The following is a 15792-nucleotide window of genomic DNA, read 5'->3' as shown; positions in this document are numbered from 1 at the left end:
AAGTGAGGCCAGAGATTGATACTTAGGGTGACCAGATATCCTGATTTTATAGGGACAGTCCTGATATTTGGGGCTTTTTCTTATATAGGCTCCTATTACCCCCCACCCTCTGTCTCTATTTTTCACACTTGCTATCTGGTCACCCTATTGATACTTCAGACGAAGACCTAATCTCCCCACACAAACTGATAATACAGGTCTGTCACATCTTACGCGCATTTAACATGCACGATTTCAGCTTTACGCGGTCAGGGAAAAAAAAAAGTGTGGGCGATTCCACCAGCGTGAGATGCGAATCTGCTGTTCCCACTAAAATATTTTTTGGGAGACTTGACAGCAACAGCATGTCTTTAGGCCTGTGATAAGGTTCTCCCCTGTAATAACCCTGGAGGGTTAGCAAAAAAAAACAAACAAAAAAACCCAACAGTTTAAATAGTGTGTATGCCCCAGAGTGAGTGTGAGATGGGAGAAGCGAATCTGCTGTTCCCACTACAGTACTCAGTCCCCCTGTGTCTCTCATACTGTGCACATCTCACCGCCCTGAGTGAGATTCTACTGTACCCGTACTGTTTAAAGATACTGTACGGTATGTATTTTTCATATAACATGGCCCCTAAACGCAAGCCACCTACTTCATCTGGTGTTCAGCCGAAGAAACAGCGATGTGTTCCAATGCTGGATGAAAAACTGGCTGTGTTGGACTTATTGAGAGATAGTATGTCCATCGCCAATGTGGTGCGTAAATATGGCCACAATGAATCTAGCATCCGGGCCATCAAGATTCGAGAGAGAGAAATTCGTCAAGCCGTGGCATCAAGTGCTCCAGTAACTGCTAAGGTGACGAGCTAAGTGCGTGATAAGACTTTAGTGAAGACTGAAAAGGCATTAAACTTAAGGCTGGAAGACATGAACCGTAAATGTGTGCCTATCAATGGCAACATGTTGCGAGAACAGGCTCTTAGCATCTATGCGCTGTTCAAACCTCCCGCCAAAGAGGGACAGCCTTCTGATAAGAAGGAATTCAAAGCCAGCCAAGGTTGGCTTAACAGTTTTAGGAACCGCTTCAACCTCAAAAACATGCTGACTACTGGTGAAGCTGCATCTGACAATGAGGAGGCAACAAAAGCCTACCCCGAACAATTAAAGAAAATCATAGAGGAAAGAGGCTATCTTCCAGAACAAGTTTTTAATGCTGACCAGACTGGGCTCTGTCGCAGCCCTAAAGCCTATGCTCAAACACGGCGTCTGTTTGGCCAGTTGTCGGTCAAAAGGTCACATTGGTACCATGTGCAACACCGTAGTGCGGTGTGCAACATTATAGTGCCGTGTGCCTATTCCCACTCTTTTTCCCTGGTCATCTAAGGGTCAGACTAGTGCCATGTGCAAAATACCAGTGCCAGAATCTGCAGGAGTATCCGCAGGCTAGCTGAAAGGCCTGATCACCCTTTCAGCCAGGGTCTCCTCCAGATTTAGTCGGCTTGGGTTGTGTCGATTTACTTTCTTTTTTGGATTATTTTCCAATCAATTCGTCATGCCCTTGGTGTCTGTACTGCTGGTCAGCTGCGCCTCGAGTGTGCTGTAAATACTCTGTTTTGTTTAGCCTCTTTCCCTTTTTCCCTCCCTTACTTGATACCAAGCTGTGTATATAGTATATAAAAGTTGAATTGTTGTATTGATTGCTATTTTGGTTAATTGTTGTATTTTACAATATTCGATTAATGTGCGCACAGTTTACTTAGTTTTGTGTAACTGTTCTGATTTTTAGTGAGCAGTTGATTATAGACTGCTTGGTTTTTTGTTGTTGAATGTAAATAGATTGTTTCAGGTTGTGTGTATATTCTTGTTCTGATAGTGTTGTTAGTTGGTAAAAGTGCTCCTCCCCAGCCCAAGTTGCAACTCATTCCCCATTAATAAACAAACAGTTGGTTTTGAATTACAATCTGTTTTTGTTTTGATTTTCCTCACTCAATCAAATCCTTACTCGAACCTACATTGGTCTCGGACAGGCTTTTCTGGAAAAAAATGCCCACCCGCACTTACATTTCGAAATCAGAAAGACAAAGCCCTGGCTTCAAAGCAGCTAAAGACCTCGTAACTGTGTTGCTTTGTGGCAATGCAGCTGGGCATTTAATAAAGTCGGGCTTGCTCTACAGGGCTGCAAATCCCTGTGCCCTAAAAGGCAAGAACAAAAATCTCCTCCCTGTGTTCTGGCAATCAAATTAAAAGGCTTGGGTGATGGCAGTAGTATTTCTGGATTGGTTCCACAAGTGTTTCATTCTGGAGGTCAAGCAGTACCTTGAAGAGAAATGACTTGACTTTAAAGTGTTGCTGATCGTAAACAATGCTCCTGGCCACCCTGCGGCACTCCGGTTTGTGCATAACAATACTGAAGTCATCTTTCTCCCCTCCAATACCACCTCCATCCTCCAACCTCTCGACCAAGCATGGGATTTTGATTAGCTGTTTCATGGCCACGTACACGAGGCTTACATTCTCAAGGATTCTTACCGCTATGGATGCTGATCCCAATGTTAATGTGATGGAGAGTTGGAAGTCCTTCAACATTGCTGATTGCATCACTTATATTAAACAGGCAGTGGATGCAATCAAGCCTGAAACAGTCAATGTATGTTGGCGAAACCTATGGGAAGACTGTGTGAGTGATTTTAAGGGTTTCCTGACCATTGACAAAGAAGTGAAACTCATTGTTCAGGTGGCCAGGCAAGTGGGTGGTGATGGCTTTGTCGACATCCTCAAGGAAGAAATTGAGGAATTAATTGAGGGCCATAGAGAAACATTGACTAACGAAGAGTTAAAGGAACTGATAAAATTGTCTACAGAAGATGAAGATGATGATGAACAGGAAGAGCCAGCAACTTGGAATCTTCATAAATTTTCTGAAGTGTTCCAAGCAGCAAAACACTTGAATGATTTAATTTCTGAATATAATCCTTCTATGGAATGAAGCCTCAAAATCACATGTAGTATTATGGATGATTTGAACCAAGAAATGTTTGAGGAGCTCAAGAGACAACAGTGACAGTTGCCAATCACCGTGTTTTTAAAGAAAAAACAACCAGCAGAAGCAGAGCCCACACAATCAACTTCTCAAGCTGACCCAGAGCCAACCACTTCATCTACGACTTGCTCTCCATCACCCAAGCCTGGTCCATCGTCTCCTGGATCGACATCAAGCCCTGTCGACTCAATTACAGTGTTGCCAGGGGAAAAGGAAGACTAATCATTGGAGTGTGTACAGTACAAGACTAGCAAGAATATCCAGGATGACTGGTGACTGTTCAGGTTTACAGTACTGCACTGTACTCTACTGTTTTCATTTTTTATTCTTTCATTCTTCCATCTCTCTGTTATGTTATTAAAATACTGTAAAATTATATTTTGCATATGTAGTCTTTATTTTATACTGTACTGTACATTGCTGTATACAATACATAGTACTGTACAGGGTTGTATATACAAAACTGTACTTTATGGGTGATTTAAGGGATTTTCAAGGTTAATTTTGACTATACGTGATTTTCACTTTATGCACTGACTGTGGAACATAACTCCAGTGTAAGATGCAACAGACCTGTATACCTAATCAGTTTTGCAATCTTGTACACAGAGATGATGGCCGTTTCCTTCCAGACCGCTGTGGCAGTCAGCTCATGCCCTGAAGCATGGGATTTTGATTTGCCTGGATTTCCCACTAGCTTGTCTTACCATAAAATCCAGTGCATTCATTTGGCCACCAGCCTCTCTCTTCACTCTGCTAGACTTCTTCCCTTAAGGTGTAATATACTTTTCTGTACCTCACTTACTCATAAACCATGAGGGCGGGGGTGGGGGTTGGAATAAGGCTTTCACATGTTTCCATGAAAAAAACGGCAGGTAAATGTAGTATCTGTTTTGACAATATAAAATATGCACAAATGCTTTTCAATGACTCTTGGTACAATAAAATGTTTCAAAAGTAACGTTCTTTGAATGTGCAATTGAGCAGAAATATAACGTGTGGAGCAGTTCAAATCAAGGTATAATTTTGTTTTTTGATGTTGCAGGAATATTTCATTATATTTCTGAAGACACTCACTGGGCACCATTTCTCAACACTAGTATCCATTACATCAGGAAGAAGTATCCTCAGCCTTGGGAGGAGGTAGGAAAACCCCTTGAATTTGCATGGACTTCATAAAGCCTCCACCAACCACCTTTGTCAACCAAACAGTATTGCCAACTTCAAGAGATCAAAAGTCATGAGACAGACCCCCAAAAATCACAAGATTAAAAAATAAATTATGTTTTTTAGGTTAGTCTTTTGATATTTGAACTCCCCTGCCCATCCCCAGGGTATGTGCATGTTGCCCACTCTCCGACATGTACTAGATAAGGTGATTTGGCCCCATTACAAATACTCTCACCCCCACATCTGCTCGTCTCCTGCCCAGCAATTAATCCTGTTCCGTAAACCCCCGTCAGTTCTGTCATCACCATCCCATCAGTTCAGTGCCCCATCCCCTCAACCACCACCGCCCTCAGTTCATCCTCCCAGCACTCACTCCCATCTGCTCAGAACCCACCATCAGAACAGCCCCATCAAGCCCAACTTTCCTCACCTCACCCCTCCAGCTTCCTCCAGGCGATATTTCAGCTCTCCCAGCCTCACCTCTGCTCCTTTTAGGATTCTTTGCCCTCCCCAGGCCTGGTGAGGCTGCAGTGGGGTCCCCTTTCCCACTTCCTAGGCTGTCAGTTGGAACCTGGTTGCCTGGGGCTGACAGCAATTTCAAAGTAAAATTAAGTCTCACTCATGATCTCGGGATAGAACTCTCAGATTTCAGTGTGACTGGGGTCCCAATGGGGGCCAGCTGAGGTCACTCAGTTAGGGTGAACGGCAAAGGATGGGGCAGATAATCCCCAAAGCTGGTGGATATTTTTAATACTTAGATTTACCAAGCCAGCACAAAACAGTTTCTTTATTACCTCACTGGTTGCCCAGATACCAACAACACAGTTTTCTTAAAGTAACCCAGCCTCAGGCCTCCATCCAGGTACCCATGTTAAATATGATGAAGATTTCTAAAATCTTATTTCATCATATAAAAGAAAAGGTATTACCAATCCCAAAGGATCAGAAACATTACCTCCCAGGGTTAATGAATATTCTAGATCTTGCCCAAATACATGCTACAGACAATTCTTATTAACTAAACTAAAATTTATTTAAAAAGAAAAGGGAGAGAGTATGGTTAAAAGATCAATATACATACAGACATGAGTTCAATTCTTGAGGTTCAGATACATAGCAAAGATGGTGAGCTTTGTAGCTGCAAAGAGTTTCTTTAAAATTTAGTTCATAGGTTATAATCCAATGTCCAATATCATATCTAGGGTGTACCAGCTTAACTGGGATCTCATCCTGCAACTCAAACTTCACCAGATGAAGCTTAAACAGATCTCAGATAAAAAGGATCAGGACCCAAGGAACTTTTATACAATTTCAGGTCTTCTTTGACAAGTTGGAGTCCTTTGGGGAACAATAGGTAATCAGGGCGTCTTTCAAGTCGGTCCATCATCGGTACTTAGCTATATGAATTAACATAAGACAATCGCCCGTTCCTCCACCATTCACTGATGATTTGCTATACATTTCAAAGAGAGATGAATACAGAGCTCTCCCGTGTTTACACTTCATTTAAATGCTAGGATGTTCTTTTTATCTTTGAATTATCAGAATACAGCATAGACAGGGGCTGCTGATTACATTGTTGACCACTGTCCATACATATGTAAATACACAAAAACACAAACGTTATCTCCCCACATGTCTTTAAGGGTTGAATTTGAATAATTTATTTTGCAGGATGTTTAACCCTTTCTGGCCACTCGTCACAGTCAGGGTTGTTGTTTTTTTCCAGCCACAGCTGGATCATATCCTTTGGGGTCATATCCTAGTCCTTGCACCCTGGAGAGTTTGCCAGTTTTGTAAAATTTTGCCAGCCTTTGCTCAGGAGAATCCAGTAATTGCAATAGCAATGTAAGGCATTTTATAGGTCAGCTCTGAAGTGCATTCCTAAACCTCGGAGGTTTGAGAAGAGCTTGCGCAGAGGCTGCCAGCATTTTCCCTGGCTCTGAACAGTACTGTTCATGTGGACTGTTTAACTTTTATGAGTTGTAAAGTTGTTGAGGGGGAAAATCTCTAAAAGTGATCATGGTTTAGGGAAGACCACTGATTCCTGAAGAAACTCAACCAACACTGCTGAGGAGTGTGTTCACAAATAACGTCACAACTTTTTGCCTATGAAAGTTTGAAATAAACTTCTAATTAGACATAAGGTGGGACTTCATATCATATTGTATTACAAGTGGATATATCTATTTCTAAGTGACAAAGGAATCCCTCTGAAATTATTCAGTGCTTTATTCTTCTACCTTTATGTTGAGTAGTGCTTGCACAGGTACGCCATTGTTTTGTCTATGACACTACTAGCATAACTATGGCTAAGTGGGCTCAGTATTGAAGGATGCCATCGTGCCGAATATTCTGTCCCTGATCCAGCATAGCACTGATATACTTAACTCAAAGCAGATGAGTAGGCCGACTGATGTCAATAAAGTCAAGCATGTAACTCCATAGTCTTGGAACTAATACAGTACTTAATGTTAGGCATGTAACTAAATGCTTTGCAGGATCAGGAACAAAGATCCCAGATCCTTGAAGGTATTTAGGCTCCTAACTGCCAATGAAATCAATGAGAGTTATGCACCTAAATACCTTTGAGGATCTGGGCGAAAGTTCTCAGCACCTTGCAATATAGAGCCCTTAGTGAGAAAGGGTTGCTGAATTGTATCCTTATTAAATGCACTAAGCAGATGAAATGCTAATAACTTTTTTTAAAGATAGTGGGGCTGTAGTAAAGTGATTGGGCATTACTACGTGCATATTCTTGTTGTTTAGGCTACAGAGAAACTGGTGGCATTCCTGTTTGGAATTGCCTCACATATGGTGGCAGATGTGAGCTGGCATAGCTTGGGCATTGATCAAGGATTTCTAAGGACCATGGGAGAAGTAAGTGTACATCATTTTGTTGGTTAATCATACCTGTAGATATTGGTATTGATAACTTGTATTTACAAATAGGCTTTTAACCCAGGGGAAAAATCTAGGTCTCTGACCTTGGAAAGACTTACACGCACTGTAGTGTCACTTTACTTGTCCTTTTCTGTTTGTACCAAAGGATGATCAAAATTGGCTTATTGTAATTGGTTTTATACACGAAATATTCTTTTTCTCCAGATTGATTTTCATGGCTCATACTCAGATGCTCATCGTACTGGTGATTTTGGTAATTTTTATTTTTACTGATATGAACCAATGAGGTCCCAGTCCCTTTGTGAATACCAGTGTAGTGCATAGTCAAATTATGGGGATGATTCTGCCCCTTCCCCCCCACCCCCCGTATGCTGATCTGATGCTGTACAGGAGTCAGAAATGAGCCACAAGGACCCTGTCCTGTCTCCCTTCCACCACCCCGCAAACCCTGGTGTAGGACCCATGTGGATGGTGGCTGGGAATGGGAAGGGTGATTGCTAAACTGTTCATCACTATGTAGAGTCTGGGCTGCAATGCAGATGTTGTAAATTAAAGTAGTGCCACTTCTCCCTCCCTGTCCTTTTGGCTCCCCTTGGCAACAGATTCTGGATGGCCAGATTCTGCATAAAATCACCTTTGCCCTCTCACCCTGGTGCTGCAGCTGCTGTGCATCTCTCAGAAGATAGGCTGCAGAACCTGCCATTCCTACTTAAAGCCAAAATGTAAGCAGGAGGACTTCAAAGTTAAACCGAGTCACTGCTCCGATTTTAAATATGATAATGCTTTTATCATGTTCTGGAAATGCAGAATGCTTATCCGCTTTCTCTCTTTCAAGTGTACCACCAACATATTCCAAGTCAGAAATATTTACATACCTGAAATGGAACTCTACAATATTGACACGCACAGGCGCCATATGGAGTACTGCCAAGGCCCAGTGATAGATACCTTTTAAAAAAAGAAATTGATGTTTTGTGCTAATATAGTAAAGCTGATTTTTAACCCCTCTCTCTAAATGTAGGAGGTGACGTATTGAGCCAGTTTGAGCTTGATTTTAGTTACCTGAAAGCAGACTGGTAAGAGCACTGTGCTTAAGCTGTCAATGTTTTGAAGAAATACTCTCATTAATTTTTGCTGCACACATAACACAGTGTAGATGATAATTTCAGGATGTTCTAATACAATAATATTTGTTTGTATTATTGTAGCACCAAGTGGCCCCCTGAGATCAGAAAGTCATTGTGCTAGGCACAGTACACACGCAGAGCAAGAGATAGTCCCTGCCCTGAAGAGCAGCCAAAGGGGAGGGAGAAAGGAAGTAGTAGTATTCCCATTTTACACAAGAGAAAACTGACACACACAGATGAAGATATTCACACTGATCACACAGGAAACCAACAACTACAAAAATAGTTTGCTGGAAAGTCCTAGCCGTTCTTTATATAACTCAATGGCAATATCTTTATAGGGGATACCTCTGTTTAATTTAGCAATTTTTTGGTGTTTTTATACAAATTCTTACTAGTTTTTGTAGAAATAAAAATTTGTGGTTGTCAGTATTTAAGTATTTTTTCATTGCATAATGAATCATAAAGTGGTCCTATTGGTTATTTTATGTCCCATAAATTAAACATCGCTAAGAGAAGATTTGAAATTCGTATCAAATGGACACTTGCTTCAATTAAACATTGTAAATCAAGAGTAATACATCATCATCAGGTACATTTAAAAACCAGTTTTAGACATTTTCTTGTAACTTACAACTCTCAGGTACAATATACTTATTTAACAATTACACTGAAACTTTGGTTATGTCATATTTTGTGTGACTAGGGTGAAGTTCATCCCAATGCAGAAGATCCTTGTCCCTGTTTAAGCCCTGTCATAGGTCTGTGTGGAAGGTGGGGTAGGAACGATTATGTTAGCTCTGAATAGACTGTTCCCAGAAGGGCGAGGGGTAGGCTGGGGACAGGTCAGAGGAGAGGACACAATCCAAGACTAGTCATATCTACTAGACAAGAATCCCATGGAGGGACTTATATAAAATGTATTGTGTTTTATTGGATTAAATGGGAAATATTAGTTCTAACACCTCAGTATTGTTTTTAGGTATGTACCAGTCAAAGACCTGCTAGCTATCTATAAGGAATATTATGGCCAAGAAGTAATAACTGAAGGCACAATTATTGACTGCACTTACCTGCTGTTTCTCGAATTGTAAGTCACTGAGTTGTGAACTTCTTATTTCACAAAACATATGGGGAAAAATTATAATAACTTTCATAGTAAATTACTGAACCTGCATCTCTACGTTAGAGATGACTCAAACTCAAACTTCTCTCCCAAACACCCTTGAGCTTTGGGGAAATTTGAAATGAAGGTTTGGATCTGTGTCCAAGTTTCACAGTTACATTTTATAAATAGATGAATACAATAGTTGGGCTGTATGTCTTAACAACATAAAGAGGCCTGCGTTGTGAGGTAACAGCAATGTTTTGAAGCATGGCCATGTTGTGACACTCCAGCAGTAAAACTCTGATCTTCTTCAATGAAGAGCGCAATATAGATGCATAGCTATAGCTAGCTCACTTGCCCACAGGCATTGACACCAATGCAGGCACTTCCAGAATACTACAGGTCTGAAGGATAGGTAGGGAAGTTGTCCCTCTTAGCTCAGAGAACCTGAACTGTGGTAATGACTACTTTAGAATATTTTGAGTCTCATAGCTATGTTCATTAATTCAATTATTTACTAACTGGCTATGTCTATACTATCCAACAGTGGCGGCTGCATATAGGGTATATGTAGCCACAATGAAAAGCAAGCTGCATCCACGATGCCGTGTGTAGCTACATGTGTCAGTGAAAGGCTCTGGCAGTGGAGAAAGGCTTCAGCAGCTCCCCCACTGCCAGAGACTTTCACTGCAGCAAGTAAAGGCTCTGCCAGGAAAAGGCAGGGGGGAAAGAATGAGCCTGCTGCTGCCGAGCCTTTCCTCACTGAGGGTATGTCTACACTACAGTATTATTCTGATTCTACATAAACCGGTTTTGTAAAACAGTTTGTATAAAGTCGAGTGCACGCGGCCACACAAAGCACAATAATTTGGTGCTGTGCGTCCATGTACCGAGGCTAGCGTCGATTTCTGGAGCGTTGCACTGTGGGTAGCTATCCTGTAGCTATCCCATAGTTCCCGCAGTCTCCCTCGGCCATTGGAATTCTGGGTTGAGATCCCAATGCATGATGGTGCAAAAACACTGTCGCGGGTGATTCTGGGTAAATGTCGTCGCTCATTCCTTCCTCCGTGAAAGCAACAGCAGACAATCATTTCGCTCCCTTTTTCCCTGGATTGCCCTGGCAGACGCCATAGCATGGCAACCATGGAGCCCGTTTTGCCTTTAGTCACTATTACCGTATGTGTACTGGATGCCCCTGACAGAGGTGGTACTGCAGTGCTACACAGCAGCATTCATTTGCCATTGCAAGGTAACAGAGATGGTTACCAGTCGTTCTGTACCGTCTGCTGTGCCATTGTAAATTGGCATTGAGATGACGATTATCAGTCGTTCTGTACCATCTGCTGCTGTCATGGGTGCTCTGGGCTGACCTTCGCTGAGATCAGCTGGGGGCTCAAAGACAGAAATGGGAATGACCCCCCGGTCATTCCCTCCTTTATGTTGTATCTAAAAATAGAGTCAGTCCTGCCTAGAATATGGGGCAAGTGTACTAGAGAACCAGAGAACACAGCCTCTCCGTGTCAGAGCCCCAGAGATCCCGCAGAAACGATGAGCTGCATGTCATTCTAGGGGGTGTCCCTGCAAGAACCCCACCCGTTGCTTCCCTCCTCCCCCAACCCTTCTGGGCTACCATTGCAGGGTCCCCCCATTTGTGTGATGAAGTAATAAAGAATGCAGGAATAAGAAACACTGACTTTTTAGTGAGATAAAATGAGGGGGAGGCAGCCTCCAGCTGCTATGATAGTCCAGGCAGGATATTAAACGGTGGGGGGGAGAGAAGCCCAGCACCCCGCTGCTATGATAGTCCAGGCAGTACAGAATCTTTTCTTTAGACATGAAAGGGGGGGTGCTGATGGAGTTCAGCCCCCAGTTGTTATGATGAGGACGGTTACCAGCCGTTCTGTACCATCTGCCGGGAATAACCGGGAATCATTCCTATTTTTACCCAGGCGCCCCCAGCCGACCTCACCTGAGGCCAGCCAGGAGCACTCACGGGATGATGACAAGGACGGCTACCAGTCCTACTGCACTGTACCGTCTGCCACCGGGGAAGGGAGGGGAGAGGATGCTGTTGTTCAGTGCAACAGCACTGCCTCTACCAGCAGCATGCAGTAGACATACGATGACATTGAAAAAAGTAAATAAATGATTTTTCCCCTTTTCTTTCACGGGGAGGGGGAGTAAATTGACGAGATATACCCTGAACCACCCCGGACAATGTGTTTGACCCTACAGGCATTGGGAGCTCAGCCAAGAATGCAAATTTCTTTTGGAGATTGCGGGGACAGTGGGATAGCTGGAGTCCTCAGTCCCCCCTCCCTTCCTTCATGAGCGTCCATTTGATTCTTTGGCTTTCTGTTACGCTTGTCACACAGCACTGTGCTGTGGACTCTGTATCATAGCCTGGAGATTTTTTTCAAATGCTTTGGCATTTCGTCTTCTGTAACGGAGCTCTGATAGAACAGATTTGTCTCCCCCTACAGCAATCAGATCCAGTATCTCCCGTACGGTCCATGCTGGAGCTCTTTTTGGATTTGGGACTGCATGACCACCCGTGCTGATCAAAGCTCCACGCTGGGCAAACAGGAAATGCAATTCAAAAGTTCGCAGGGCTTTTCCTGTCTACCTGGCCAGTGCATCCAAGTTCAGATTGCTTTCCAGAGCGGTCACAGTGGTGCACTGTGGGATACCACCTGGAGGCCAATACCATCGATTTGCGGCCACACTAAGCCTAATCCGATATGGTAATACCGATTTCAGCGCTACTCCTCTCGTTGGGGAGGAATACAGAAACCGGTTTTAAGAGCCTTTTATATTGCTATAAAGGGCCTCGCTGTGTGGACGAGCGCAGCGTTAAATCGGTTTAACGCTGCTAAAATCGGTATATACGCATAGTGTAGACCAGGCCTGAGAGTCTTTTCCTGATGTGGGGAAAGATGTTAACTGTGGAGAGACACTGGGACAGTATACTGCTAAAAATAGCAGTGTAGTTGGGGAGGGAATGCTTTGGCAAGTAGAGAGCCATGTACCTACCCAAAGGCTTCAGGTTTATCTTTACTTTATTGGTCTAAGGAGTGCCTCACCATCTCCACTGCTATTTATACCTGTACTGCAGGCAGTGTAGGGGTACCCAGGGCCGGCTCCAGACCACAGCGCGCCAAGCGCGTGCTTGGGGTGGCATGCCGTGGGGGGCGCTCTGCTGGTTGCCAGGAGGGCGGCAGGCAGCTCCGGTGGACCTCCCACAGGCTTGCCTGCGGAGGGTCTGCTGGTCCTGTGGCTCCGGTGGAGCATCCGCAGGCACGCCTGCGGGAGGTCCACCGGAGCCGCGGGACCACCAGACCCCCCTCAGGGAAGCCTGTGGGAGGTCCACCGGAGCCGCGGGACCGGTGAGCGGCAGAGTGCCCCCCCACGGCGTGCTGCCGTGCTTGGGGCGGCGAAATTGCTAGAGCTGGCCCTGGGTGTACCCATAGTTGTGCTCAGTTGCAGAGCAGTGTAGAAGGCACAAATATTAAGAAATGCAATAAAGATCACAATCTCTGATTTTACAGATCTTATTATGATATAGTAACAAACAAGGAAATATCTCAGCATTACCGTTCTTAAAGTTGGATAAATACTGGGTTATTATATAGGGGTCCACAAAGGCTTTGAAATGGGTTATTTTCATATTATTTGTTAATGAAGCACATTCATCTGAAGATTATTTATTTTTGCAGGCATGGAGAAATGCTTGCTGTTGCCAAGGTAACTTATTTTTTTTCTTGTTAGCGACTAGGTACATATTAACGTTAAGATACACTGAACCATTCCACTAATTATACTGTGTTTTGTTTCGTAGCTTTTCCCATCATATGCTATCAAATCTCCATTTTTGGTGGAGAGGTTCCAGGAGTATTTCCTTGGAGGACTGGATGACATGGCATTTTGGTCAAATAATATTTTTCAGCTAGCAAGCCACATGTTAGAAAATGGGACCAGGTGAGATGTTGTTTTATGTGTTAGGATGCACCTCTTATGATACTACAGTAAAGTCAGATAAATTACCTTTGCTGTATTCAAGTTATGAAGTCTGTTTAATTGTTCTTAAGGAAGCAGGCCTAGTTCCAGAATTGGAGCCTGAAACTGAAGACTTTGCTTACTTAGTTAGAATGCAGTGACACTAAGGGCCCAATCCAACTCCCAGTGAAGTGAGAAGATTCTCATTGAGTTCAGAGAGTTAGAATGAACCTTAATTGTCTAAGAGTTGCAAGTTCAGGCTCGTATTTGGCTGGTATTATTTTCATAGAAAACTTTATCACTATAATATCACTTACACAAATATTTCACCTTTGCCCTGGTAGGTTTACAATCCTTGCTGTGGAGAGCAGACCTCAGACAATTGTACTGTTTGTCTATATGAATAATATTGCTGAATGTATATTGGAAAATGGTGTTGGAAACATCAAATCATATAATCTGTTGTGTTGCATGCTTGAAAAGTGTCACTTTAGTTAAAAACACTTTACCTACCCAAAACCACTTACCTTTACTAGGATTAGCAGGTTATTAGTGCCAAAGTAAGTTGTTACATAATCACACATGACATTCTTATGGATTCTAAATAATTCATCAACAACTTAAAAAAATACAAAAGGAATTTCTGAGGAATATAACAATGCCCTAATTTTGAATAAACAAGGGCTATTGAGGGAGACAACCTCACTTCCCAGAGGAGGAATCTGTATGGATGAAAGGTCTATTTAGTTTAACTTCCATTAGAATAAATAAAAAACTGTGTGTTTTCAATATTTCTTCAGTGGCTGCTTCATGCCTGAGAACCCTCTGTTTATAGAGTGCAATGGGGAGCACAATAACAGCGACATGTAAGTATAATCCTGAAAGCTGCGAAGATTTACTCTGAAAGAAGAAATGTCCATTTGTGTGGAAATCCAATTACATGGGTAACCTATCGAGATCCCTCACTTCTCCTTTTTGGAAAAACTCTACTTCAGGGGAGAAATTTCTTCATGTATGAAGAGAGATACTTGTTTGATCTTTCCTTTGAGGTAAAATTAGGCCCTCCCCAATCCAAATAATCTTGTTGCCAGTGTTTAGGGTATGGAGTAAGCACTCTGCCCCTCGGGACTGTTGTTCCAGCACCTGGATTGGCGTAGGAGTGCAACATCTGCACACCCATGCATGAGGTCTGGTGGCTCATTGGCCATACGCCTGTCTTTCACACAGCTAACGTCAAAAAGTCCTACTGTGCTGGTCTATGTGCTATCAAATGGAGTATGGAGTATGGAGTTCAGCTCTGTAGGACACTGGAGCCATTCCACACAGGGGCGGCTCCAGGCCCCAGCACACCAAGCGTGCAGGTGGATGCCTGCGGGAGGTCCACCGGAACCGCGGGACCAGCAGACCCTCCGCAGGCACATCTGCGGGAGGTCCACAGGAGCCGTGGGACCGGCGACTGGCAAAGCGCCCCCTGCGGCGTGCCGCCATGCTTGGGGCAGCGAATTGGCTAGAGCCGCCCCTGATTCCACAGCTAATTTCCTGCTTGTGTTGTGTGTGGCCTCTACACTACTGGTGAATTCTCATTGAACTGAAACTGCAATGAGTCAGACCTAAGTACATCAGAGACACAGGAGTTAGTCAAATTTTGATCATAAGAATTCAGATCATTCCACTAAAATCCACGCTCTAAGGGGTATATTTTTATTCCAAGAATTCATAATTAAATCCTGGGAATTACATTCAGGATACATCTAAAATTCTGACCACATATTCAGTTTAGATAACAAAAAGATTCAGAGTTTTCTCAGCCTGTATATCTGAAGTTTTCATATGTAATTCACTTCAGTTTGCATCTCACTGGTACTGAGGCAATGTAGTGGTGTGGGGCAGCACAGCATAGAGAAAGGGTCACAGAGAGATAACAAGTAGTGGGGAGAGAAAAAGAAAATTGATAGAGATAGAGAAGAGAATCAGCAAATAGAAGTAGTGAGAGAAAGAGAGAAAGCAAGATGGCAAAGGAGTAGGAGTTTCCTTTGAGGGCTGTGCTTCCCATTTGTGCATAAACCTCTTCACCCTCACTAGTAAACAAACAACTAATGCCCCATGCACAAACTGAAAAGGACTGGGGATTTTTGCTTGGCAGGTAGATATGGTTATAAATCTCACATTTTGGGGAAGCCTGGAGGTCTGAGAGCTGCCCTTCCTTTATCTTATCACTTTGTTATTTTGGATGTCAAGTGAGAAGACATTAGCTTTTTTTTCATATTTTTCCCTTGCTTGCTTCCAGTCTTAGTCAAGGGAGACAATTAAATGTTCTGTAACCCTAACTTACATTCCTTGCAACTCCATTGACTTCAATAGAGTATAAATTGGAGCAGGATTTGGTCTAATATGTGTATGGCAATGGATTTACCAGTCTGAGGAAAGGCAAGTAGAGTATTTTAGAAATATATTCTAGTTATAACATT

At 43.0% G+C, this 15792-nt stretch overlaps 1 protein-coding gene across 2 annotated transcripts in view; it reads left to right on the top strand.

Moving 5' to 3' along the window:
• GPLD1 (glycosylphosphatidylinositol specific phospholipase D1) overlaps nt 1-15792 on the top strand; it is a 40012-nt gene that overhangs the window by 7522 nt on the left and 16698 nt on the right. For both annotated transcript variants that reach the window (XM_050941812.1, XM_050941811.1), the window contains exons 4-11: nt 4065-4162; nt 6959-7069; nt 7298-7346; nt 8115-8169; nt 9203-9310; nt 13045-13072; nt 13167-13306; nt 14125-14190. In XM_050941812.1, the coding sequence (XP_050797769.1) occupies nt 4065-4162; nt 6959-7069; nt 7298-7346; nt 8115-8169; nt 9203-9310; nt 13045-13072; nt 13167-13306; nt 14125-14190 (655 nt within the window). The remainder of the gene's footprint in view (nt 1-4064; nt 4163-6958; nt 7070-7297; nt 7347-8114; nt 8170-9202; nt 9311-13044; nt 13073-13166; nt 13307-14124; nt 14191-15792) is intronic.

The sequence above is a fragment of the Gopherus flavomarginatus genome, chromosome 2, assembly GCF_025201925.1.
Source record: "Gopherus flavomarginatus isolate rGopFla2 chromosome 2, rGopFla2.mat.asm, whole genome shotgun sequence".
Classification (NCBI taxonomy): domain Eukaryota; kingdom Metazoa; phylum Chordata; order Testudines; family Testudinidae; genus Gopherus; species Gopherus flavomarginatus.
This window is presented reverse-complemented; position numbering and strand designations above follow the sequence as displayed.